Genomic DNA, 25,894 nt, shown 5'->3' on the forward strand with positions numbered 1-25,894 from the left:
AAGCTAATACACAGAAGATAAGCCTATGCATCAGGGAATCACACTGCATAGGCAAACAGATACTCTGGCAACAACAACAAAAAAGAACAACTAAATAATAAATGTCTGTGAGCATCAAAACACCACAAAAAAAACCTGTTTTTCAATTAAGATTTCAAGACATGGAATCGTTTCATGGTAGAAAATGGTTTCTAATTAACAGAAAACTTACGGAAAACTTGTTTCCTTAAAAAATTATCCAAACACTTCCTAAACTCTTTTATTAGTAGTTTTATCCTTATTAAAAGAAAAACTCTCTGAAAATTGAAAGAAATCTGAACTCATGCAAAAGAAATTTTAGAACATTGAAATCCACGGGAAAGCTCCGCAGACTCTTGGATACAATGCAGGATGCCGTTCATAATAATATAATAGGTTTTCCCTAACCTTTAAAAAACAATAAAACCCCAAACCAGTCCAAACATTTTTAATTTCCCACTGCTGTAATTTCTGGTTTTTATTAAAGAATAGGAAGGACAAGGCCATTTCATCACCGAACTATTAAATGAGTTATCAAGACTTTCTGTGTAATTCCCTAGCTGTGTCTTTTTAATCACCAGTAACACAAAAGCCTGACGGTGGGCTGCAGGAGCGGAGGTTTATGTAAACCTGCCCCTGCACAAGGGGACATGGAAGGTTCAAACACGGCTTCCTGGGGCTGCTGCAGAAAAGACAGCACATGCCAGGTGCTGCAATCAAAATTCTTCAGTATCCAAACAAAGCACAATAAAAATCACAAGTGAAAGCTTTACAGTGCTCAGACTCAAACATTTAACAGGGTTTAACAGCGCAAAGTCTGTAGTAACATTAGCAAACGGCCCAATACAGACAGCTGGCTGGTAAGTAAAACATAAAAAGCTTTAATCTGAAGGTTTTAATAGAAGAAAAATACTCTGGGTTTTTTTGCAGAGTAGGCCAAAACTGAGTAGTTCTTCAAATGAATGCTGGTGACGGAGATGCGAAGAATGGCTTTTAAAAAATGTGTCTCTGGGGGCACTTTCTTCAATTCCACAGCACGTTTAAACAATACAAACCTCAGAAAATCAGGGGCTGTTTTGCTTCCATCAGTATACATGTTACTGCAGGATTACTGAGTAATTATGCAGGACTAATGATGTCAACTCTCTACTGTAACATTATTTTATCTATTTAGTAAGTTCCATCAAATTCACAGAAAAATACAAAGCTTGAACACCATCTGGAGTAAATTAAGAGATGTTTTATTAATCAATTAACTCACCTGGACATCACAAAAAATACCTAATTCCACTAAAGATTTTTCACGTAACAAGGACAATTAAGTCCAAAAAACTGTCTGAAAGATTTCAACAAACATGAAGCAACACTGACAGAGAAAATTATTCCATTCCACAGTTCAGTACAAGGAATCGATCCCTGCCAGAAAGTGAAAAAACCCACCCAGACAGAAGCAGCTAGAGTAACATCAACATGCCACAGATCTGTTTCCAACAGAGTAAATAACTGGCTTTTATCTCACCTTTATTATCTTACTGCCAGCCCCACAGCTAACACACCTTATTTTAGGACAGCATTTGTATGAACACTGACATGAAAACAGAGAAACAAATTCAAATTAATTTTATTTATGTGCAACTCAGACCAGACGGGCATAAACAACTCCACAGGGAAGAGATCCACGGGTAAAAAATATAGACAGAAATTCAGGCATATAGGATAATCCACACAGAATAATCAAATTCACCATACAGTCAAACTCTTCTGTCACTGCAAGAATGCTTCATGGAATTCCTTTCTAGTCTTTTGTTTAATCTAGTTTTACATATCTTGTTACCTTAACTGATTTTTCTGTTAATCCAGATCATGTCTTCTTTTATCTCAATATCCCTGTCTACTCATATCCATGCATATTACTCATATGTGGTATTTCTTCCATACCGTCTGCACCCTTAAAAATACTTCTGGCTATTGCTGATGGTTTTTATGTAATAGTTTAACCAGTTTTAACAAATCTTAATACTTCAGGTTGGAATTTCTAAGTGGGGGAAAAGGTTTCTAAAGAACAGAAAAGTTTGTCAGTGTGGATGCAAAAAGGCCTCCTAGCCAACTAACTGAAAGACAAAGTCCCTTTAACCAATAAATGTAACTGCCTGCAAGAAGGAGGTGAAAAAAGTAGTCCATCCTAATCCTAAACGTTTATATAAACTGTGGAATGAAAGGACAACATGATACTTGTCTTTAAATCTATTAGAAATAAATGTATGGCTAGAAAGTATTGCTGCTTCTCAATAACCAGCAATACTTTGAAAAAAACCCCAGACTAAGCCTAGAACTAGTAAAGTGTGCAGTAAGAAAAAACTCAATGCTCTTTAATGGCACCTTTCATGCAATAAATGAACACGGCTACAGCTATGTGTCATCAAGCTATTTCCTTTATGGCCCTCAAAAGGAAATTCTGTTATGAGACACCTGCCCAAGTCATTCTGGATAATGCAGCTATGATGCATTTGATTCCAAAAGCTGCCTGATGTCCCCTAAGTGCTTCCCGTTCAATGGTATTCCCCAGAAAATAAAAACCTCTGAGCTATACCATTTCCTACTAGTCCATTTTATGTACTACAGAGACAAAACAATGTCTGTAACTCCGGTTTAATTGAAGCTTTGGTCATTCATACATCCTGTTCTCCCTGAAGGGGAGTCAGGGGCAACGGTCTTCATCCAGGAAAGGACACCACATGATCAGAGCTGCTAGCACACCTGCTCATGCCATAGCTCCTGAACCTGTTTTAGTCAAAATGATCTGGCTTAGAAAAGGGTCTCTCAAGTGTTTAAAATATTTTCCATAGTTATTATGATCAGGTAGGAAACAGTTAATCTCTCTTCCTCCCACGGTATAGCAAAGTATGCATGCAAAGCTCAAAGAAACGGATGCTATAAAGGATTGAGAAGTTACATCTGTTCAGATCAGATCATGTTGTCACAGTGAACTGAAAAATAAATAATTGCTCTCAATTAATTAAAAGGAATCACGCTGCCAAATTTGACCTTGTGTGTAATTAAATTCAGTACTTTGTTTAACAACTGCAAGTACAACTAGACAGTTTTCTTCCTTATTTGGAAAAATATTTCCTAATTTTATCCAAGTATATCTTAGTAAGTAACAAAAATGATGAAAGCTCTACCCCTCAGTAATGTAAAACAATTAATAGGTAAATCTGGCAAAGGAGCTGTAGGTAACCAGGAAGCTTGAATTTTAATGACTGCATGAAATCACCATATTTCAAGATTCAGGATTAATAAATATAATATAATTATAATGAATAAATATAACTTTTCTATCACAGTTGTACTAACGCGATGTAAGAACCAAAAATTGCTGTAATTTAACACTTTAGTACTAACAGCCTGTCCAGCATTCTGTAAAATGCCAAAGTTAACACAATTCCTGTGGGAAACATGTGAAAGGAATAGGAAGAGGAGGGCAAGAAGATGACAGGGTAATGACTCTTCATGGAATCAGCTTTCATTTAGAAATCAGAATCTCCTGTCATTGCAAAAAACAGCCTGTAATGTTTGGCAGAAGGCAACAACACATAGCTTGTGTCTCAGTCTGCATAGATTTCAGTGTATGTGTTAAGGGATGCAGAAGCAAACGAGGCAAAAAAAGCTTAAAATGAAGTAAGTTAGACACATCCTGCAGGTGTAAGGAGGGTTGCAATGGTTTTAGTTTTTCTCAGAGGGAAGTTCAACTTCTGAAAATTTGTGAAGTTGTATTCTGAGAGTTAAAAAGACACATAAACCAGAGGAATGCAGAAAATAACTGTGCTATCACAGAAATGTACAGTTTTTGCTGTAAGCACTAATCGCTGTGCAGCTATTTCATTCTTGGAGCCTCTGGCTTTCAGAAAGCCTGCAACAGAATATTTTAACGTAACTCCTGTTATACTTAAAACTTAGTTTCAAGGTCTTGAAAGAACCACCAGCACTTCTCTCTTACAAAACACTATAGGTCTTATGATGCTGTGTGCACTTCACTGCAATCCATCTTTGTGCTCTATGTAGAGGACAGGATTATTCTTCATTCTAGGGCTTCTGCTTGCCCCAGCGCCTCCCGCAGTGCAGCTGTAACTCCAGCTTGCAGTGATGACATCTGAATGTATGTTCCGTACTGTATCATATATAGTTTTCTCATTAAGTATATGAGTTACACTGTACTGTAACTCCAACTCAGCCTTCTCACAATCCAAGGAGTATGTTGCTGATGGCTCAGAAAGCATGGAGGCAAGCCATGGGCGGAATGCACAGTTGCCACATTACAGAGGAATCGATTAGTATTAATTCAGTAAAAATAACTATTCTTTCTCCCTGGAACGTGTAGCATCACAGATCCCACTCTTCACAGCTAGCAAACAGAATCTTCTGTTGACTAGGAGTAAGAACATTATCAATTGCAATGGCAGTAAAAATGGAGCGTACCAAGACGAGCTACAAAATAATCCCTTTGGGACCTGCCTAGTTCCATACTCACAGTTCCGACTCTTCTTCCCCCCTGTAAAATCAAGAACAGGCTTTACTAGACATTGAGTGTCCCACAGACCTTGGCCTACACAAAAGCAATAAGCAGCAAATTGCCTTGGTCCGCAGCTATCAGCTGGGGCCACTCTGCCCTTTATGTGCTTGCAGGGAAGAACCACAGGATCACAGAATGGTTCGGGCTGGAAGGGACCTTAAATTAGATGATCTAGTTCCAACCCCTACTAGAATATTTAGGTAATGTGAGTAGCCTTTACTACACCCTAGTGGGTGAAGGAGATGGAACATACATATGAGTAACGAACTATTAAGAAGGCATTGCATTTTTGTTTGAGAAGCCTTTCAATGAAGTGTTACACAGTAACTCCTCCAAAAACCACAGATGCTTTCTATACAATCCTTTTGGTAAGGGAAGTGCATTTCTCTGAACAAGAAGGTCAGACATTGCTTGCTTTGTATTTACAATTCTACTCCTATGGCTTTTTTGAATTCAGAATTCTGTGGCTCCAAAATGTCATAATAAACCCTACTTTTATCAAAGTTTTCTCGGATGTAAAGCAAATCTTCTACAGAATACACATCTTCCTTTCCTGTCCAAACAGTGAGGCTGTATCTATATCAAAAGGAGGAGAAAAAAAAGGAGAGAGAAAAGAGAAAAAAAAGAGTATGTTATTATCATAAAATGAAAAATGCAAGACAGAAAGACATTGCACTAATAAGATCCTAAAAATATTCAGGACTGTGGTGTCTTAATTTTAGGAATGTAATTAAATATCAAAAACTTAATCTCCTTTAGATTTCAAAGTTAAGCAACCACAATCTGTGAACTATGGGAATTAACAATGTTATACGTCCCTGCCTTCTTCACCCCTCTACATCCAGGCAAGTCATCACCCTGCATTTGTGCTCCAACTGACAGCACTGAGTCTCTCCAATCTTGTGATCACAGTGACTTCAAATTACTGGGAAAAGCAACTGCTGTATCAAAACGCTACCCCAGAAACAGGCATGCTCAAACACATCCTAGCTTGCACCCAGGGCTCACGGAATGCTTGGTACAGATATACCTGCTGAAGAATATAACTAATAGTCTTTAATTAAACATTTGATACATGGAAACTACACTTTGCAGAGGTCTATTTCTGTGCCACTTTCCCCCCCCCCCCCCCCCCCCCCCCCCTTATGGAGTTAAGTCACATAATTTGGCTCCAGTCAAACTTCAAGTTCTGGCTCCTAAAGCTAAACTTGCTAGAAATTCCAAAGAAAATTCCTAAGGAGGACTGCAAAACTTTTTTCAGGTGGACAATCCTGCACCACCCAGAACAATTTATCTGTAGCCTGGTCCTTGTGTGAACTTTTGTGCCAAATCTAGCAAAGAGTAAAATAAAAAACTTGGGCAGATATCCAGCAAAGAAACAAGCATTTAAAGTTTGACAGAGTAGGAGTTACAAGCAGAGAGCATCAGAACAGAAAATATGAGGAAATCTCATATTCATGGTTTTTCACCTGATATATACCAATGCCATCTGATTAACTGAATGCTGTACGTATTTTCTGTACTGTATCACATACACTATTCTCATTAATTGCACAGACTTTATTTAAAAAAAAAACACTCAAAAATTTCAAAGTATCATTTAAAGTTAAAAGCATTACCCTCCACAATCTCCACATGACAAATACTTCATTTTTGCCTTTTTAAATTAAAACTGTATTAATCTAAAATACAACTAAATCCTAATTTACGTGTATGTCTGTAAAACTGGCTCAGGAATTTCTGTCCTCTGATCAGGCCACTAAAGAAAAACTCAGAATTTTATGCTGAGGTAAAAGAGAAAACCCTAATATTTCAGTGGGAATAATGCTTGTATCCAGTGAGGATATTATCTGAGAATGGGACACTTCACAAGACATATTCTTAACATAACAATATTTTGAAATTAATTTCCCAGTTTAAAATGTTTAATTCTAACTTGTCTCTTGATTCTGCACTGTAAGTGAGAATAACAGCACTTTATTTGTCTATGCTATTGTTTCTCATTACTTAGAAATCTTCCAGGCAGGTGACCTACTTAAATTTTCTGTCCTAGGCTTTGACATTGGTTGGTGCTTAAGGAACAACTTTATTAAAGTGTAGGTAGGCAGGGTGGGTGGAAAAGATGAGTAAAGGATAGTATGTATGCATCCAGATTTATTCTCATTCTATCACATGTAAATAATTTTAAACATTAAATTGTTATGGGTTTGCATGGAGAATTCTTGAAAGAAAATACAAGTCAGTGTTTGGAAGCCACTGCATGTATTTCAAATACCTGAGCAAAATCAATTTGCTTTGTAGCAAACTCACTGACTTCCAATCTAAAAATCACCTCTGATGTTTTTAAGTGACATTACTACAGAAAATACAAATAATGAATATAAAAAAAAAAGTAGAGATAAAATGTAAGTATTTGAACTGAATTAATTCCAAATTGCAGCATCAAACTAGTCTATTTAACTATACTGGTCTTATGAAAGGTTTATAGTGGAACTGGATTACAAACCTACACAAGGTGTAAAATTACTTATTACAGGTAATGGAAGAGGCTTTTTCGAATTTTATTATTTTAAAGAAATTAATAGGGACCTATTTTATATGAGGAAACAATTTAAGAACTGAAAGAATTAAAGAGCTGAAAGGTTAAATGAATAGAAAAATATTTTCAACGTAATTGGGATAGGTATGTCCACATTAACGTGCTATATTTAATATAATCAAATACATGCCTTTATTATCAAGACAGCTGAAGGCAAAGGCCCTCAAACTTACCTATCTGACTGCTGGATTAACCAACGCAGCTCAGATATTGACTGTCGTACTAATGCCGCTCTTACAGGGAAAGTTACAGGCTGGGAAAGCGTACTGCATATCTGAGCCATTTCCTTCACCATCACCCAATCATAGCCTACAGTAAAGACCATGTGGTTAAGAAGAATTCTTCACAAATACAATCTCTACCTAATTAAAGACACAATGGTTTATAGAATGGTTAGGTTCTAAGACAAAACGAGAGCAAATATGAATTTTGTGAAAATCACATAATTCTAAAATGAAATCACCATGATTATAAATGAAAAATGTCCTTGTCCCAGAGGACAAAAGAAAAACTAACATGGAAAAATAACCTTCTTTTGAAAATATGTAATTCCGGTAACTAAAGTGTTATTTTACATACAGCTATAGAATGTGACACCTTTTAACGTCCAGGAAATTGTATCTTTGTCCTTTCTCTAAAATTTAAACACTGCTGCCACTGACTTCAAGACAGCCTAGTTTTAACTTGACAGTGAGCCATTAGAAACAAAGGATTATGAAAAATTTAGAAAAAAATTTGAATTAAGCCAGTAGGACTGAGTTATACACAAATGAAGCAGGTGAAATGTTTTGTGCTTAAAAATGCTACAATCAAATAATCTAACACGCTTGAGGTTCATGCCATTGAGATTTTTACAAGCACTGGAGCTCTTTAAAATGGCATTTAATTGTTCTTTTATTTCTACATGCTATGAAAACCTTAATTTCAATAACAACAGCTGATAATTTTTTTCTCAATTACTCATGCAATGTAGTGACTGGAGAGACTAAAAAAGCACCAAAACTTAAAGAAAAGGTCTTGCTGGGCAAATGGCAACTTTCAGTTGAAACCAGTCAAATAAGCTGGTTTTCTCATGTCTTACAGTATACCCTTAATTAGTATCACTATGAACTGCAATTTAGAATAGAGATAAGGTTACATTTATTAAAAAAGGCTGCTCGGTACAGTATTTCCATTACATATTTCCAGCAACTGTTTACTGCACTGAAAATACCTTGCAGAAAGTAGCATACAATTCAGTAAAATTGCTGCGTAACATACAACAAAATCCTCACAACACGATGCTAAATCTTTCTAATGATCAATTAGCAATTGGAGCAGTGTATAATTCTGCTGTTGTGGTAACAGACGATATTGATGGGGACTATGCTACTGCACACAAATGCATGTGCCCTGGAGTAAAACACCCTAACAAAGCAGCTATGAGAATCACGAGAGGAAGCCTGTGAAAAGTACCCTAAAATAATGGCCAGCTGGAAAATTAATTGCAAAAAAATCCATTATTCCACAGAAATGAAATGTTAAAATCAGTGTTTTCCTGCAAAAACACACTGATAGGGTTTTAAATTTCCAGCTGACCGATTTTTCTTTGGGAAACATGCCAGAATACCTACTAAGAAACCAGTCCTCCTAGGATTTATGCAAAAGACTATGTGGAACAGGGCTTAAGCCACCTATACCCTGGAATTCCTCAGTTTGTGAGAATGAGTTGAAGAACAAAACAGTTTAACAAAAATACCAGATTTTTAAACAGTTCTGTTGCAACTCAAACACTGAACTAATTGCTACGTAAGACATTATCAAACATGTATCAACAAAGAAAATAATTCTTCTTTCATTTATGACTATTTTCAAACTGAGAAGATGGCATATAGCTTATTTTTGATCAATTAGGGAATGAAGAAAATAGACTATTGCAGTGTAAACACTAAATTTTCTGTCTTTACCTTTATTGTGTTTATCTGGGTGCCAGCCAGTTGTCCATCCCAGCGATAAGGTTACATCTGGGAAATATGAAGTGACAGTGTTGAGGAACTCTTTTGCATCCACTACAGCATCATTCCCGTTAGGACCTGGTAGGATGTCTGCATTGATCCAAACAGGTCGTTTCAAATGCTGCTTCACATGTTTAAGAAGTTCCAAGGAAGGCCGTACAGCTTCTAGACTGTAACAATAATACATGGGTGAGATGAAACACCTCACTTGGACCAAGGACAGGAAATTTACAGCACATCTATAGATGCATATGTTAATGACACTGTCCCTGTAAGCCAGAGAGTAAATGCTGAGGACCCTTTCTGCCATCAGGTGACTCTCGCTGCTAGTAAAGTACTGTCTCTTGTCTCCCTGCTGCCCAAGATGAACTGCTTCATGGCTCTGAGGGCTCCTCTACCTTGCAACCTGTTAAGACTTGGATGCTATTGAACGCTTGCGAACAATTTTAATGAAGGAAGCCACTGCAGGCTCTAACATTTTTGTTTAGATTAGACCACTGGGCTGACAGCCACAAATACCGTGATGAATTTAAATATATTTATTCTGCTTAGATATATCCCTGAAGTTTATATACTGTCCACAGGGGTAAAAATAATCTGTCCCAACCTTAACAGCACTTTAAGTGGTAAGGCTTTTATTGCTATTTCAGATCCAGTTAACAGACTGAAAGTTACCTTTGCATCTGTGCAAGATGACGCACCCACACGAGGAGAATAAAAAGCCCCAAACTGAGCATTTTCAGCAACGAACAGAGGGAAAGGGCACCCATCCGAACATTTTATCACCGGTAGTAGCTGTTCCCATAGCTTTAAAGTGTGGCATAGTAGCGTCAGCATGAAGCCTGCTCATCAGACGTTCATCCTACAGCTAATTGTTAAACATGAAAGTATTGTCACTTGAGCAACCAGTGCAGCACCACTTGTAAGCATCTAACTAAATATCTGAAGTCACATATTCTCATTTGTCTCTCAAATCAAAAGAAAAAGTGTTAACTGGAAAGCAAACAATAACATTCATACTATCCTACCAAAACAGCAGTATTGTGGAAGGAAAGGAAATGTGGAATAACGGAAAAAAGGAATGAATGCCAAGAAAATACATATTTTTCTCTCACAATGAATGAATACTTTGTATATCAATCAGGAATTTACAATTATTATTGGTCAGAGTTGTGATTTCCTAATAGCAAGGACCTGGGTTTTCTCCTACAAGTTGTGAAAACCTCTGAATATGCCACCTTCTAGCTTTTCCTCAAAATCTTGCAGTGACCTTATACAATGCTCAGCCAACACAGAATTATTCAAGCTGTTCTGCAGCATTAGTTTCCCTGTTCAACATCCTGAACTGGTCTCTCTGTGAGTCACAGCAGCACCAGTGAGACAAAGGGGGAGAGAAGGCACTGTGAAGAGCAAGGAGAGGATCACAACCGCTCCAGCTTATAACAAATATAAACTACAAGCTACATGCTGCACAGATGCCTGTTTCAGCAACACAGATGGGTACCTGCTGCCCTATCTTCCCAATTCCTAGCTGCCTACCTCCAGACTCTTACACCAGTTCTGATGCTTGCCTTAGCAGCAGTGTGTGAGTTCAGTGAAGTGGTAAACAGCTATTCTCAGCGTTTTGTAGGAATGGTTCTGTACCAAGTTATTCCCTAGCCTAGCTCATGATGACGTCAGATGAATTATACCAGGATGTGCAGCCCAAAATGGGAATGGCAGCTACATACTGTATTAGGTTAGCTCTAAAGCCAAAAACTGTCCCCTGAAATGCCTGTCTTTTTTCCTGTTAAGTCATTTTGTACATTTTAACTTTCATATTGTTCAGAAAGCTGCATAGTGGCTGGCAGGAATTGCAGTCAAAACTTCCAGTCAGTATTAGCTCAAATGTTCTTAAAGAAGAGCTAGTGACGGCTTGAGTTAACACCGTTGGCCTAAGTTTCTCTAACACAGTCCAAGGCCAAAACAGCTCACATTTTCCCACACACAAGGGATTGTCAAAGTGGAATGCCTTCCGTTTTACTACAAAGTACAAGCTAATGTAAAAAGAAAAAAGTCTAAAGCAGCATCCCTTGAAATAATAATAAAAAAAAACAACAGCAGTACTTTTTTATTGCACAGTGTTTGGAAAATTCAAATGTACTGCTGACTCCGTGTTGAATGACTGGCATTTCTCAAGTGGGACTCTGAAAACCTTTTGCAGAATACATTTATTCCTGTAGATAAAGCCAGCAGGAAATATGATTACGTGGTCAATCAAGCTGAAAGGTAGAAATATAAAAGCATATGCTTTTAAGTGCTATTGAAATAATCCTCAAAACTTCAGCAATGGTATCCAGAGAAACAGTGTCCAAAAGAACACCGAATTCTGTATCACTCATTTGATTGTATCTGCACTGCATCCATGTATTTTTTTAAATGCTTTTATATAATTAGGCTTCTATAATGCAACAATGGATATTTTAAAAGATTTTAAATCATGGCACTTGGCTAAAAATTCTTTACAGAAAAATAAGACGTGAATGTTTTAGAATTAAACAATAATTAAAAAAGCCCAACAACACAACAAAAAACCCCACCCTGACCCAATAAACAAACACAAACACCTATTTTCTTGTCCTTTCCCTTCTCTGTCTAGGCAGACACTTACAGATTCTGTAATAATAAAAGGATTTAGGGTGTCCACATTGTTTGTGTCTTCTTGAACATTCACATGAAAACTGACTGCACTGAACAGAACCACAGGTACAAATCCTATTTTACAACTATCTACCATTTTTTTCCACTTCTACAGCATACTTGCGAGCTTTTCACAAGCTCCTTGAGAGACACTTTCGTTCCCCTTCCACAGTGGAGAATGAAACCAAGAAAGCTGGAGGCCAGAGGGAGAGACCCATGTGCTACCAGGCAGAAAGACCCAGGGGCCTCAGCCCCATCTGCAGCCTGCGAGCCACTGTCTGACTTCCCAGTCAGAAGGTTCTCTTTCCCAATTTCTCTGCGCAAGCACAAAACTGAAAAGATCTTTCTAGATAGATGCTATCATTTCTGTTTTCCCTTTGCTCTGCAAAAAATGTTGCTCAATAGCAACTTGGTAACTAATTCACAGAATATGAAATCTTGATTTTCAGTTCAAAACACCTCTAAAGCTTTTATTCTTGCAATGCATTTAGCAATGCTGATCACGTTTCCTCATTTTCTGGTCAGCAAGGAATGTGATACACTAAATTGCACGGTAAGAAAGCGTGTGGTCTGCTGATGCCGAAAAACAGCTAGCGCTACTGTTAATTAGCAAGAATGCAAGCCGTATAAAAATACCTCTTAAAATCCAACTTGATGCCTTTATTGGTGTTGACAATCTCTTGCAGCCATTCCTGCAGCGTGATGTCACTGTCTGTTTCTGGCGGATGAGCCATGATAGGGTCTCTGCTTCCTCCCTTGGCACCACGAAGAAGAACATCTGCTTCTATCATGTGAACATCACCTGCTGGTTTAACAAACAAACACTCCAACAGCCGCAACCCCCCCCCAGTTTCAGTATCTGCTCAAGAGTAACAATTACAGGGCAAGTCTAGAACTTCTGCACTGGACTGGGCGCACAAAGATCACCCCCTGTAAGCTGCTGCTATCTGCAAAGCAACAGAGTCTTATTCCTCTAGGTATTTTAGTCACGAAACTGTTTAGAAATCCAGAGGCATGTGAAAATGGATTTTTGCAGATGCATTTGACCAAGTAACCCCATTTCCTCCCTCCCTGAGGAACAGCAAAAATGAATATCCAAAGCTTGAATCCACTCTTGCTGAATTTCAGACCTTTTCCTCCTAAAACAGGGTTCCAGACAGAAGATTTTAACACTGGCAGTGACCGAGTACTCCCCTTGTCTCATTCTCAAGCCTGACGGACCCACCTCAGCCAAAACGTCAAGAAAAAGTCAGTCAGCCAGCAAAACCTGCCAGGAAAATGGCAGAAATGGCAGGAAAAACACAAGAGTGAGTGGGAATCTTAGGGACGCCACAAGCTCCTGAAGACATGAGAGGCATCCGAGAGTCTGTGTGGAGCTACCAGCTTTGCAGAGAATTCAACACATACTGCGACTCAGACTAGAAGAATAATAGCAAAGATAGTTACTCAGTCAAGAGAAAGCAGATTGCATACAAAAGCACATAAATAAATCATGTCTTTCCCCAACAGTCACGTAAGTTAGAGTAATATTCGTTGAAATATAGCGCTCCAAATTCAGTCACCTTCAGCGGGCGGGCGGGCGGAGAGGAGGCAGCAGGGCTGCCCTGTAAAACGCGGGACACCCCACGCGGTGTCACAGCACCACCGGGCCTCGGGCCACCCGCAGGCCCTAGGAGACGACCCACGGCCAGAAGTGCCTGGGCACCCCCGACGGGTCCGGAGGCCGGGCCGGGTCCCGCGCGGGGCTCAGCCAGCCCGGCGTGCCGCCCCGCCGAACCGCACGGCAGGCCCCGGCCGCCTCCCCGGGCCCAAGCGGCGGCGGCAGGGGGAAGGGAGACCCGCCGAGACCGGAGCGCGGCGCCAACGCGAGCCGGCCGCGGGGCTCCCCCGGCCGCAGGGCGGGCCTGCCGGCTGGGACCCGAGGCCTCGGCTGACGCCCGGCCTGACCCGAGCGAGGCCCCGCCGGCCTGGGCGCCGGCAGCCGTTCCGTTCGCCCGGCCGAAGGGTGCCGGCCCGGCGGCTCGCAGGCGGCCGGGCCCCGTCCCCGGCGGCTCCCACTTACTTCGCGCGGCCTCCCCGGCTCGGGCCTTGCTGTTCGCGGCGTGGAACCACCCGACGGCCGCCCCGTCTCTCGCGCCGACGCGCTGCGGCCTCGCGAAGTGATCCACCGCCGCCTCGCTCCAGGCGCCTGCCCCGGGGACGTGGCCTCAGCACCGCCGCTCGGCGGCCCCGGCCCCGCGGGCCGCTCCCCGCCGCCCGGCTCTTACCCTGCGCCTCGTCCGCCATCGCCTCGGCGGCGCGGGGGACACCGCCCCGCCTGCCGAGGCGCCGCCGGGCTGCGCCGAGCCCCCGCCGGGCTGCGCCGAGCCCCGCCGCCGCGCTGGGCCCCCGCGGGCGCGGCCAGTGCTTCCGCAGGAAGCGGAACCGGTCCCCGCCGGGGAGGGGCGGCAGGCTGGAGCCGGAGCCCGGCAGCCGCCCAGGCGCCGTCCCGCCTTTGAGGAGCTTCGCCGGCGGTTACCCGCAGGGAGCCGCCACCGGCCGGCCGCAGCCGGGGCACAGACCTGGGCCGCCCCCCGCGCCCGCTGCTCCGTCTCCGCCGTGCGGGCAGGCGGGGGCGCGTCCCGCCGGCGCTGCGGGGCTGCCGCAGCCAGCCGAACCCCGCGGCCGCACCCCCCCAGGGCAAGACCCGCAACCGGAACCGGCCATTGAAAGCAGAGGTGACAGCAGAGCAGGACAGCTTAAGTTACACGTTGTTTTTGATACAAAGCCAGAAAATATCCCCTTTTAACATCCAGAAGGCATTAGCGTTTTAATACTCGTTACAGAACTGCGCCAGCATCTCTACTGAAAACAATATGCACCTTGCACATACTTCAGTTTGGATTCTGTTCTCGACCGTTGCCTGACAGTTACCAGAGCCCTGCTGCGGTGCACCCAACCCTCAGTACAAATCGCATACATTGCCAATACCTAAATAGATCTTAATGACCCGGTATCAAAAATACTACCGTGCAAGAACCTCATGTTTACCAAAAAACCGTCGATAAAAAATTTGAAAAAAAAAATATAATCAATGCATTCATGAAAATTCACACTTAATACATTGGTTCTCCCTGAAAGTAGAGGTGGCTACCAAGAAGTGCCAAAAGCAGCAGACTGGAGCAGAAAAGATACTGCAGAACCTGGTCTGATGTACAGCTACATGTAGATTGCCTCAGGGATAATCTGGTTCTTTGTTTAACCCTCGAGAGGTCAAACTGCATCAGGACTTCAAAAACAGTAAGGAAAAAGTTGCAGTTATTTATAAAAATAGCATCTGTTTAAGTTAGGTAAGTAAGAAAGAAATCAGTTACTCTAGAAAAGAAATTAACTCTGGGCATGTGTTCCTGAAGCACCAGTGGAATATCCTAATGCTAAGCATTTCCAAGTCTTCACAAACAAGTAAAATTCTTCCTCGTGCCAGTCATAAACAAGTGCCAGAAGGCATGCACTTGTATTTTGCAGCGACACGGGAAGCCTGCTGTCAGCTATACAGGATCTCGCATTTGAATCTCAAATGGCAAGAAAAAGTTTTGTGCCCCAGCTTCTGCCCCAGTGTTTTGCTCATCTGCACACGGAAAACACATGCTGCAGAGATCAGATCTAACCGCAGGCGATGTTTCGTAATGCATTTAACCAAGGCTGAGAGGAAAGATAGTATGGCTTACAGTCACACCACTACATGCAGTAAATGCTATGAGTGTGTAAAGAGATCACAGAACCTGCCCTCTTTGGCACCTGTATTAAGTGTCAACTTCCAGAACTTCAGGAAACAAGATAAACTGCACAAACTCTTCTGTGGTAAAGAAACCAGAGAGAATTTGAGGGCTTTGAAAAACAGCCTGAAAACCTACTAAAACCTAACCGGTTTAGAAACCTTAACACTTTTAGTGTTTGTAGCTTTGTAACTTTGGTGTTCAGATCTAGCAAATCAGTATGTTGCCTGTAATCAGCCTCATCAATACAGGTGTTCTATGATGAAAAATATTAATTCCATTTTCAACGGCAGACTGGTAGGATCTGACATTCCACTGTGGATCACAGGAATCAAAGCATTGTCTAAGTCGTTCAGATAGTTTGGTGGAAGAAGGTGGCCTCCAGATCCAGCCAAGTACTCAACCTACAAGGAAAACATACAAAAGCTGGTATTAACACCTTCTGTTTGAACAAGACAACACAAGTGCAGTACCTCTGTAAGAGTATTTCAGTTAGCACCAAGTGACAAACTTTAACATTCAGACACGGGCAACTGGATAGGTTTTGAGGTCAGTCATGACCAATTCAGGCTTGCCACCGAGAGGCATGCAACACTCTCCTGGGTTTTCAGGGCCACACATCCTCTGCATCCCAGACTGCTTCAGTCTGATGTCCAGAGGAGTGATCCCATCATATCCTGGCATCACAGTTACCGTTAAATTAATTTCAAAAGATATTACTGAAAAGTAGATTTTCAGGACTGTATTTTCAGCTTCTCTCAAGAAACATAAGGCAGTAACAAAGAACTCCTGGAGAGGCAAAGAACTGAACTGTTTGACAGTTTTGTAATCTTCCTAGAAGCATCACGTGCTAGGGAGCCTTGCCTTCCCCCTCTTCCATCCTCACCTAGGCAGACCTGTCCTTTCCTGCTGTACAGACTTCTGTGCAAACATCCCTTCCTGAACATCTGGGAGCAAAACCAGCAGAAAACTGCCTACTTTTGAGAAAAGCATCAGAAAATTGGCTCCATGCTTCTCTAAACTGACTCACCTTGGAGGCATATGAGTGCCAGAGAGACTGAAAACTAGGCAAGGACTGATGGCTTACTGCAAGCAGCTAGCTATTAGGGCATTTGGGGCAGAGTAAGACTGCAAGCAGCTAGCTATTAGGGCATTTGGGGCAGAGTAAGGAGACTTTTAAGACAAACTAGTCATTAAGACAGCTGCTTCACAAAATTTCATTCTCAGCCTGCATCTGGGCTAGGGCAAAAAACTCAAAAACATTCAGAAAGAGATCCAAGATCTCTCAAATATCCAAGGATATTTCAGCTGAAATGGAGTGTCTGCAACAAAAGTCAACAGATTACCGTATCTGAGTCAATGGCAACCCGCAGGCCTATCTTAGTCATCCCATTATTTTTCAAGGTTTTAAGGTGTGGGCAAAGAGCAGTACTGCAGGCAAGAGCAATCTCTTCAGCAAACTGATGAGGAGGAACAGGACTGGATAGTTCATGGTTCTTCAGAAAATAGTATACCTGAAATTACGGAAAGGATAAGGACAGTCAGCAGCCTGGTTCTATGAGTAAAGAAGGAGAAGAGTAATTCAATAGACATATAATGCAGAGCAGAGCAAGCTATAGTGCTTGTTTGCTGGCAAAGTGTTCTTGTCTTTCATCTATTCAATCAAACCACTGAAGTGACCAGGGGAGCACCTACCTGTCTCTAGAGCTGTCAATGCCAACAGACTTTTTAGTTTTTTGCAGAGGAGAAAAATGAAAAGTACGTAAACTTACCAAAGACCTATGCGGAATGTTCTGCCTATCAGAATGGGTTATACATCAGGTTAGTTAGTTTCTTTAGTAGTATCGTTTAGCATGAGCATTTTACCACCTAACTATTCTAAAAAGTACCAAAAAGGCTCAAGAACAATGTAATATACTAACTTGGGTACACTTCATAACCTTCCCCTCTTTTTCGAAGTCTCTGCCTTGTATTACTTTTTCACTCCAAGTTCCTTCCATTGATTTTCCATCGACTGGGCTTAAAATTCTATGGAAGACAGCAGTACAGTTAATAACTGAAACAACATTTTATCATTCAGATTATTACTTCATACCAGTTATTCAATGTTTAGTCATCCTTAAAGGCTATTGAAGCAGCTTTACCACAAAATGTAATACAGGTCTTGTATCATGGAAATACTGATGCTACAAAAAAGAAAAATCCAAAATAGGGAACTAACAACACTGCATAAACACCTGATCTTACAGGTTTAAGAAGATATAGACCATCTTCGGTAAAGCCACTGTTTGTTTGAATTGGTCAGAGAAGCCACAGAAAAAGGCAAACTCATGGCCTGAGAAACAACTTGACATGAGGCAAGCCTGGAATTAGCGATGCGTAATTAAAGTTTGAAGCCACATAAACAAGCATTCAAATCTCATCCAATACAGATGTCTTGCATCTCCTTTTGCTTTTTTGAACACTGGCACTCCAAGCAGTGACTGGCCAAGGGCCAGTAGTAGGCAAGTACTTCCGAGCCCCTCCCTCACAAGGAAGCTTAAAGGGATTAACTGCATCCTCACACAAACTGGTTGCTGATTTGATAGAGGACTTTCAAAGGAAATGGAGGGTCCACTTGCTTTTCCAGTCAACCTCCCGAACAGAGACAAGGATTTTAAGTTTTGGTGAACCAAAAGCAAAATTGTTCCATTAGTGACATCTAGAGGACTGCAGGTAGTTTACCATTCTATCCCCTTTTGGGTTTTAGTATTAAGTGCCTTCTTTCAATAGAAATATCTTAATATCAAGAAATTAAAGGTGGATATTTGAAAGTTGGGAACAAAATTTCTCTCAGATGTTTTGCTTTGTTAATACATTTACCCTTTGTTTGTTTTTTCTTCATTTTCTACCCAGCAAATATCTACATATTCTTTTATGTCTCCTGCATCCGTTTTGCCACAAGTTATTTTAAAGTCCTTCTTGTCTCGCAATGCCTGACGTAGGCTTTCCATCGTTTCTGGCGTTATTTGTACCATTAGTCCATCTAGAAGAAAACCAGTTAAGATTCCAACTTTTCTACAGAAAGAGTAGCACAGCTTTTTAGTAGAAACTTGGCTTAAATTCTAGTGGGACCAACCCTCTCCTACAGCTCGTTACTAAATGCACATTCACATGGACTCCATTCCCCAATTATAGCATTAAATGTTATGTGAAAGAGGAAGTAATGAAAAACTTTCTGGTCAACAGAACTAATAGCAAAAGGTCAATCTAAGACTAATCTCACAAGTTTTTTGCATTTCTGCGTCAATATATGTATTTCATCAATAGGGCAATGAAAATTGTCCTAGCTATAGGCGACTGTACAGGAAAGACTTGCATGGACTAAAGCAAGTAGGTAAACTAACGTGTTCTTTCTACAGCATTTGTCTGCAGTAGGTTTTCTACAAAGGGAAAAATCCTGAAAAGGAAAAGTTTCACTTACTGAGAAATAAACATCTTATGCAAGACTGCTGCTTTTTTCATTTTTCCCCTTCCCCGCCCCCCCCCAAAAAAAACCCCAACAAAACCCCAAACTCTTACAAGGAAACCACACAGGAGAAAATTCTCACCTTCAACTATACTGCATTTAGCTAAAAATCCTGAAGATGTTTTTAAGGCTCCATTAAACACCACAAAACTTGCACCTGTAACTATAAAACGTAGGAAGAAAGTGAGTACCCACTTCATATCACTCACGTTTGTCATTACTAATGTTTAACTTGCATTCCTTTTTAAAAAGACAGGCAAAAAAGGTACTTCTACACTGAAACTGCTAACTGAAATCCCTTACTGACAGGACACCACACTCTGTAAGGAAAGAAGAATTTTTCCTAGTCAGACCTTGGCAAAACAGACCAGCTTTGTTGATTTATTCTGTAAGCGCATACAGCATCCTTCTAAGATATCAGCAGTGAGCCAACACAGGCAAGCCAGAAAAAGCTCTGTATACAAAGAGGAGACATGGTTGAAGAAACAGTGGTGCAGGTTTTTGCTTGGTCTGCTGGTTGGTTGGCGTTTGGTTCTTTCTGTCCTTTAAAACAGACAGGCTACTTGGCTTGTAAATTTAGTTTATTTACAGAAGATATTCCTTAAGTTTAGCTCATTTTCAGCAGTACTGAAAGCAACTGAAATAAAAGATGACACAAGTGAATTCCCATGCTATGGACCTTCGCATTCACATGTTAGTTGCACCTCTCTCTTAGGTACCTGTCTCCACTCCTCTCTATAAAGGTGGTCATTACCAGTTTGCTAGGTGTTGTACAGAAAAACTCACTGTTACCTCCATGTTACTTCCATGCACTCAGTTATGGAGACTATTTGTTTACTTACGTAAAATACAGCACACAATTCATGCTAATATTAAATTTAGATTTTGAATTACGTAAGGAGTCTCTGTCTGAAAGCGTAAAAGCTGTATTAGTAGCATTCTGGAAACAATGAGGAAGAAAGTATTAATCTCCATTTAATACAGCAGCTGTAAAAAGCAGCTAAGTGTTGACAGAAACCAGCAACACTTTATTTGGCATTTAAATTACTGTGGTGCTTGAATACTGAACCTTTGCTCTCAACAACTGACTTGGAATACTTATTTTCCTTGCAGGCTAGAAGTGAACTTACAGTTCTGCTCTAAAAATACAGTTTTTCTCCACAGGTCAAACAAGACAGCTTACCTTTCCTAGGATGTCCAGTAGCGCTGACTGCTTGTGTGTGATAAAGGCCATGCACGTTCTGCACACAGACTAAGTGAGAGTCTGCTTCAGTATTAAAACATGCTCCAATACTAATTACATGTTCATTAGAAGAACTGATGACCTTCATTACCTGTCAACACAAAATCTGACATTAAATGGACAAATCTCACTTTGCGGTACTCATTTTAAAGACAAAACACTGGAAAAACCCCAAGAACAAAACAAAGCTCAAGAACTATGCACTTAAGTTAGTTCCAGGGAGTTTGAACAATGCAGTTTGCCATGACTAGCTGGAGGAACACTAAGCACGCTCAAAAATGCTACTTCAGTTGACAGGGATTAAGTCAGAGTACCACTGGACAGTACAGAGTATCACTTGTAGGAATTCCATTGGCCTTAAGGCTAAAATGTGCATTAAGACTCACACAGTTTATTATTCAGGTTTTTTTTTTCCTGTTAAAGCTGGAGTGAGTAATTTGTAGTAAAAATCACACTGGCAAGATTTTTTCATTTTTTCTTTCCGAGTTAAGCAAAACACCATCAGCAGGAAATGTGTCAGAGAGAATCCTTGACAATACATGCTAAAAGACTTCATAGAAACCGCTGATTTGTCTGCATTTAACACTGATCCTAAAGCTCAACTTTTCGCTTATCATTACCCACCTTCCAACATATCCAGGAAGATGGAAATGTCTGCTCAGACAATTTCATGCCACCCCCTCCCCCCATCACATGCTTCTATCAGCTCAAACTTCAAAGAGTCCTCTGCACAGCAAATAGCAAACTAATCCAGAGAGCTGCTATCAAGTGGAGAACTCACTTGCCAGACTGCTGGAAACTCACTGCAGAATAAAAAGTTCACTACCATCTAGAAGAACCACTCCCAATCCCTTTTTATTTTCTTTTTTTTCCCCTCCCACTTTTTTACAGTTCACATTAAAGACGTGACTGGTATTGTATGGAAAATAAAGACTAAAGCAGTTTGGATTAGAAAGATTGTTTTACTCACCTCATTATACTTCCTTAGGGGTATTTTAATACAGCTTCGACCCATTTCCACATGAACAAACAGGTTGTCTATGGTATGCAAAGTATACCGATAATTTCTAAGGTCCTGTAACAGGCAAAGTTTTTACGCTAGCAGACAATCAAGTATAATTTTCTTACCTTTTACAACAAATATCACCTAGATAAAAGTACTTTAAATACATTACATCTCTAAGACTTCTAAAACAGTAAGGACATTCAGGGTGGCTAAAGACTTGGTGATCACGTTTTTCCTGCTGGGGTGTACATGAAGGGTACCTTAGTGAACACATTAATGAATCTACAGCACTGACCAAGGTTGCTGTACTTACCAGTGGGTTATTTAGACTATGGCCACTTCATGCACATTAGGGTCTTAAGAGTGTTTTAGGGAACACAATACTTCAACACCCTCACTCTGATGGAAAAGCAAAAGCATGGAAGCCACCATCTAGGTTAGTTTGCTTCCAGGCTCACACCCTGACACCTACAGCTCTAACTTGTGTGGTTATAGCTCAAGTACCGCACTGTTCCTTACACTTTTCTCTGACAGCCATTAACATCCATCATCTCAGCCTCTTCTGCAACATTTCCCTACCCTGTTCTATCCCTGAAGAATGACAAGAGGTATAAAATGGTTTCATGTGCCTTTACTAGCTCAGCTGAGAAGAGGTTAGCAAAGGCTCTTGTTATCACCTGAGCCAGGTTATCAGTACCTTCCTCAATCAGCTCTGCTTTACCAAGAAGGGTATTTATGAACATACCTCACTGCACTGGAAGTTTCAATTGAATGGGCATTGTGTTGGCAATCTTAAGGATCTACATCACAGGTGCCCCCTCCTCCATCATTTGCCACTCCTCGGTCGCTTGCATGGTACAAGATTTTACACAATCCTTCACTGAGGATTTGCACCACCGCTAGTTAACTACGCAACACCAAGAACACTCTGCAGTCACCTTATGATTAACACTCCTACTGTGTCAAAAGAAGTAGTTCTGCCAAGAAGCACCTAATCCCACCGCCTGCTTCAAGCTGGCACTACAGACACAGCTATGTAGAACCAGAGTAACTCCAATCCAGCTGAACATAAACTCCAAAGAAGTCCCTTTCACCAGCAGCACAACAGCAAGATTCCTTGAAGACTGCAGATGCAATTCCACATTGGTACTAGTGCTTCACCAGTTGGCAAGGGAGCTGGCTCACGGAACCAAAATATAAGATTCCTCCACTGAGGAGAAAGATGCTGTTTTTTAGATGGTGCAACTCCTCTGATTGATGCCCTATGTAATTATATGGACAGCAGCAAGAAGGAAAGAGGGGCCAAAGACTGCAGTGTCATCGCAGCTGCAAATGGTCCTTCATCACAGCTGCAAATAGTCCTGGAACCCTTAGGAGAGGACTTGGTGATTACCTAAACAATACAGGCAATTCTTGCCATAGCCTTACAGCACTTTTCATCATAGCATTAAGGACAAGTTCTATGTAAGTATCCGAAGAGGAAGGTTACTGGTCAGGAAATAAAAGCTTACTGGAAGTTTAAACCAAATTATTCAGGTAACAGGGGAAAAACTTCCCTCAGGGAACGGCATAAACTCCAGACTTTGTGTACTTGGCTCATTTTGCCAAAAACTTCTACACATATGACAGTCACACTTGTTAACTGTGATAAGAGTAATTACTTTGTCACACAAACTTACCATCACAGTGAGACCACAGCACCTGCCTGCCAAGCCCTTCTTCACATTTAAAAAAAAAAAAAAAAGTTGGACTTAAGACTACAATTCGTGCACCACACCAACGCCTGGAAGTGGAAAATGCAACCAGATGATGATTGCTACCAGCTTCAGCGTGAATTCTTCTCGTTCATTGAAAGCTATTTCTTACTACCAGAACTGATGTGCAACAACATAACGTGAAAGATAAAGCTCTCCTAACTTGCTCACCCTCTCTGGTAAGGAAGTTTCAAGTCAGGTCTGAAGGACAAAAATATTACTCCTGTATCTTTGCCAAAAATAACTCTGCTTTCAAGAATTGGAGTTTTGAGGGTATTTTACATCACCTAGAGTTACAACTGGAAGGGAAGAGAATAAAACATTTACTCACAACAAGTAGGTTCATAATTGTGTGTCCAATCTCTCCAAAGAGTGGCTTCCGGTGCCTGTAACTTACTACAGGAGTTGGATACACTATGGTCGGGGTGAAAGAGAAAAGAAAAGGTCACATCCACCTACGAACAACTGTAGAACTTGCTAATCCAAGTATTTATTTTCAGCTGCAGCTGATGTTTCTTAAGCTCAGTATCTGACCAGCCAAAGGAACTAGTCACCACCTGATCCTCTGTCAGACTGTGCTTCAGCCCACTGCATGGCTTCCCCACCTATAGTCAAATCCTACTGCAATGTCATTGCACAGAATCACTCTCCTAGTGGCAGTTATTTTGTGGCAGACTTATGGCTGTTTCATGTGATTTTTCAGCTACGTTTCTTGCAATAGGTGGTCTGGACAGAAACATCCTCAGCTCAGGCTTGGGGTCAACAGCTGCGGGAGGGGTTGCAAGGCTTCGTAGTTGCTTGAACAAGAACACCACACAGATTAATATCCTATAATACAAAGTGAAGTACCACTTCATATCAATAAGCAAAAATAGAGTGAGCGAGGATGTTCATACAAAGCAACAGGCTTTAAAGTCCCATCGCTTCAATGGGAAACACACGCAGATGGAAACAAGGGAATGCAATGAGATGCAGACCACAGTATGAAGCCATTTGAAAAGAAAACAAATAACATAGCAAAGTCAGGCCTGTAAGGTCAAAGATGCAAAATGGGTTAAAGAGGGGGAAAAGAAAAAGAAAAAAAAAAAGACAAGTAGTTTGGTAAGAGAAAGAAGAGTGAAAGAAGCCACCAGCCTTGTCAACACACAGACAGAAGCCTGGCCAGCAGAAATCTGCTATTGACTCAAAAAAAATCTATAAATGAACAAGTGATACCTATTTATGGACTTGCAGCTTCTAGCATGGTAGGCTTATTAATCACAAATGTCTTCAGGTCAGGAAAGCTGTGTATGACACATTTTAGAAATCCATTCCACTTAAGCAACTGCTGTACGCTGCACCTTCTCTGAACTCCTGCTCTCTACACCATAAGCAGCAGTGCAACAACAAACAAAACAGCACCTACATCACTAAATTAAATGTCTGCATTATTCAAGCAACTCCACAAGCAACTCTAGAAGGCATTCAGGACAGTATCCTCTTTCAGGTCTGGCTCCACCTAGCTTTATCTGTTCTTCAAGGCAAGGGGAATCTGCATAAACACTCCTCCTCCGGTGAGCCTGGAGCATTCAATGTAAATCTCGTTGGGAGAGCCTGCAACAGACTGTGGAGGGTTAATTCCCACATGGAGGCTGTGTCACTGCACAACCTCTGGTGGTGCACATTTACATGCTCTCTATCCACCTCACTTTGAAAGAATGCCTTGTGCATTTTTACAGGCCTGGAGATTCCAAATGTATTAATGAGTAAGTTACCCTTATAAGCAACAAATACCTTTATTCTGTTCATGAAGCAGTATTGTTTTGCCAGCATACACCATCTCAGTAACAATTTAAAAAATCAATTTGTCAGAGTTGTAAACTGGCCTTGTGAACTTCCTTCAAATCCTTCTATGACAACAGAAGTCAGGCATTCTGATACTTTACGACTGTCAGTTTTGGTTACTTAGCTTTCTCATCAGCTGAGGCAAAAAACCAAATCCAATCAAGGAAGTCTAGCAGGACAGTGTAAATTCCCAAGTGTCTGAACAGGTAGCTTCACATGTATGGAACACCAGCCTTACACAAGCGTAACATACAAACACTGCAATGGTGATTTTAAATATCTTGCGTGTCTGAGAAAACCAGTATTTTCCAAGGGGAATTTTACATTTATCCAGCTACTTCAAGCATTAAAACTTACCCCCATACTCTGCTCCCAATCTCAACATTAAACGGATGGGAAAAACTTTTGCCCAGGGTATTTCCAGCTTATGGATGAGAATGCCACAAAGGAAAGGGTTATCTGGTAGAATCTGGTCATCAAGTTTCTGAAACGTTGGGGAAACAAACAGGAATCCTCCATGCTCTTTGTTGCCGAGAAAGTTTTCAGTACAAGTTATGTTTTCCATGTTTCTTATTAGCCTTCCTGTAGGAAGAGAGACAGAGGAGAGTCTTTGCACATCTGGAGAAGTAGTACACTACCATCAAGGAAACTGTCCTAACTAGCCGTCTCCTAAAGGCTTGCAAGTCCTATGGTACATCTCACATTTTTCAGAATGTCTGCAGACATCTAAACCCACAGACTGAGTGCTCCATATCTGCTAACTAAAAAAGTAGGTTTTCCCAAACAAATGCCAAAACCCCCGAAGTGTGCAATGCTCCAGCACATACTAACTGATGACCTTTGATTAACAGACCTCAACTATTTATGTACGTAAGAGCGTTTGGACGTCTACAGATGAAGTTCCAGATGTCCTAAACCACAGACTCAAGGACTTACACCCAGAA

General features: G+C 41.0%; 2 protein-coding genes across 6 annotated transcripts in view; both read right to left on the reverse strand.

The window, feature by feature from the left end:
* Window positions 1-1,621: 1,621 nt before the first annotated feature.
* FAM151B (family with sequence similarity 151 member B) lies at window positions 1,622-14,205 on the reverse strand. Of its 3 annotated transcripts, none has more exons than XM_055699765.1 (6): window positions 14,128-14,205; window positions 13,923-14,048; window positions 12,497-12,644; window positions 9,134-9,351; window positions 7,361-7,496; window positions 1,622-5,164 (listed from the first exon to the last, which is right to left on the reverse strand). In XM_055699765.1, the coding sequence occupies exons 1-6, from the start codon at window positions 14,144-14,146 to the stop codon at window positions 5,011-5,013; spliced, it is 801 nt and encodes a 266-aa protein (XP_055555740.1). In that variant the 5' UTR covers window positions 14,147-14,205; the 3' UTR covers window positions 1,622-5,010. The 3 variants fall into 3 exon arrangements, with proteins under 3 accessions (XP_055555740.1, XP_055555739.1, XP_055555738.1); XM_055699764.1 differs by having other exon boundaries at window positions 12,497-12,662; XM_055699763.1 differs by having other exon boundaries at window positions 12,497-12,665.
* Window positions 14,206-14,598: 393 nt separating this feature from the next.
* Window positions 14,599-25,894, reverse strand: part of ZFYVE16 (zinc finger FYVE-type containing 16) — a 34,997-nt gene continuing 23,701 nt past the window's right edge. For all 3 annotated transcript variants that reach the window (XM_055698645.1, XM_055698646.1, XM_027813097.2), the window contains 9 exons: window positions 25,308-25,532; window positions 23,458-23,540; window positions 21,337-21,441; window positions 20,307-20,457; window positions 19,206-19,286; window positions 18,478-18,640; window positions 17,538-17,643; window positions 16,962-17,129; window positions 14,599-16,019 (listed from right to left, as the gene is read on the reverse strand). In XM_055698645.1, the coding sequence (XP_055554620.1) occupies window positions 15,858-16,019; window positions 16,962-17,129; window positions 17,538-17,643; window positions 18,478-18,640; window positions 19,206-19,286; window positions 20,307-20,457; window positions 21,337-21,441; window positions 23,458-23,540; window positions 25,308-25,532 (1,244 nt within the window). In that variant the 3' untranslated portion in view covers window positions 14,599-15,857. The remainder of the gene's footprint in view (window positions 16,020-16,961; window positions 17,130-17,537; window positions 17,644-18,477; window positions 18,641-19,205; window positions 19,287-20,306; window positions 20,458-21,336; window positions 21,442-23,457; window positions 23,541-25,307; window positions 25,533-25,894) is intronic.

This window comes from Falco cherrug, chromosome Z, assembly GCF_023634085.1.
Source record: "Falco cherrug isolate bFalChe1 chromosome Z, bFalChe1.pri, whole genome shotgun sequence".
Lineage (NCBI taxonomy): Eukaryota > Metazoa > Chordata > Aves > Falconiformes > Falconidae > Falco > Falco cherrug.

Excerpts from the sequence above, each read along its gene's own strand:
- FAM151B (XM_055699763.1), bottom strand. Across the intron at positions 12,666-13,922 it reads AGCCGGGGAGGCCGCGCGAA|CAGGTGATGTTCACATGATA; the intron begins GTAAGTGGGAGC and ends TTGTTAAACCAG. Across the intron at positions 5,165-7,360 it reads TTAATCCAGCAGTCAGATAG|ATACAGCCTCACTGTTTGGA; the intron begins GTAAGTTTGAGG and ends CTTTTGATATAG.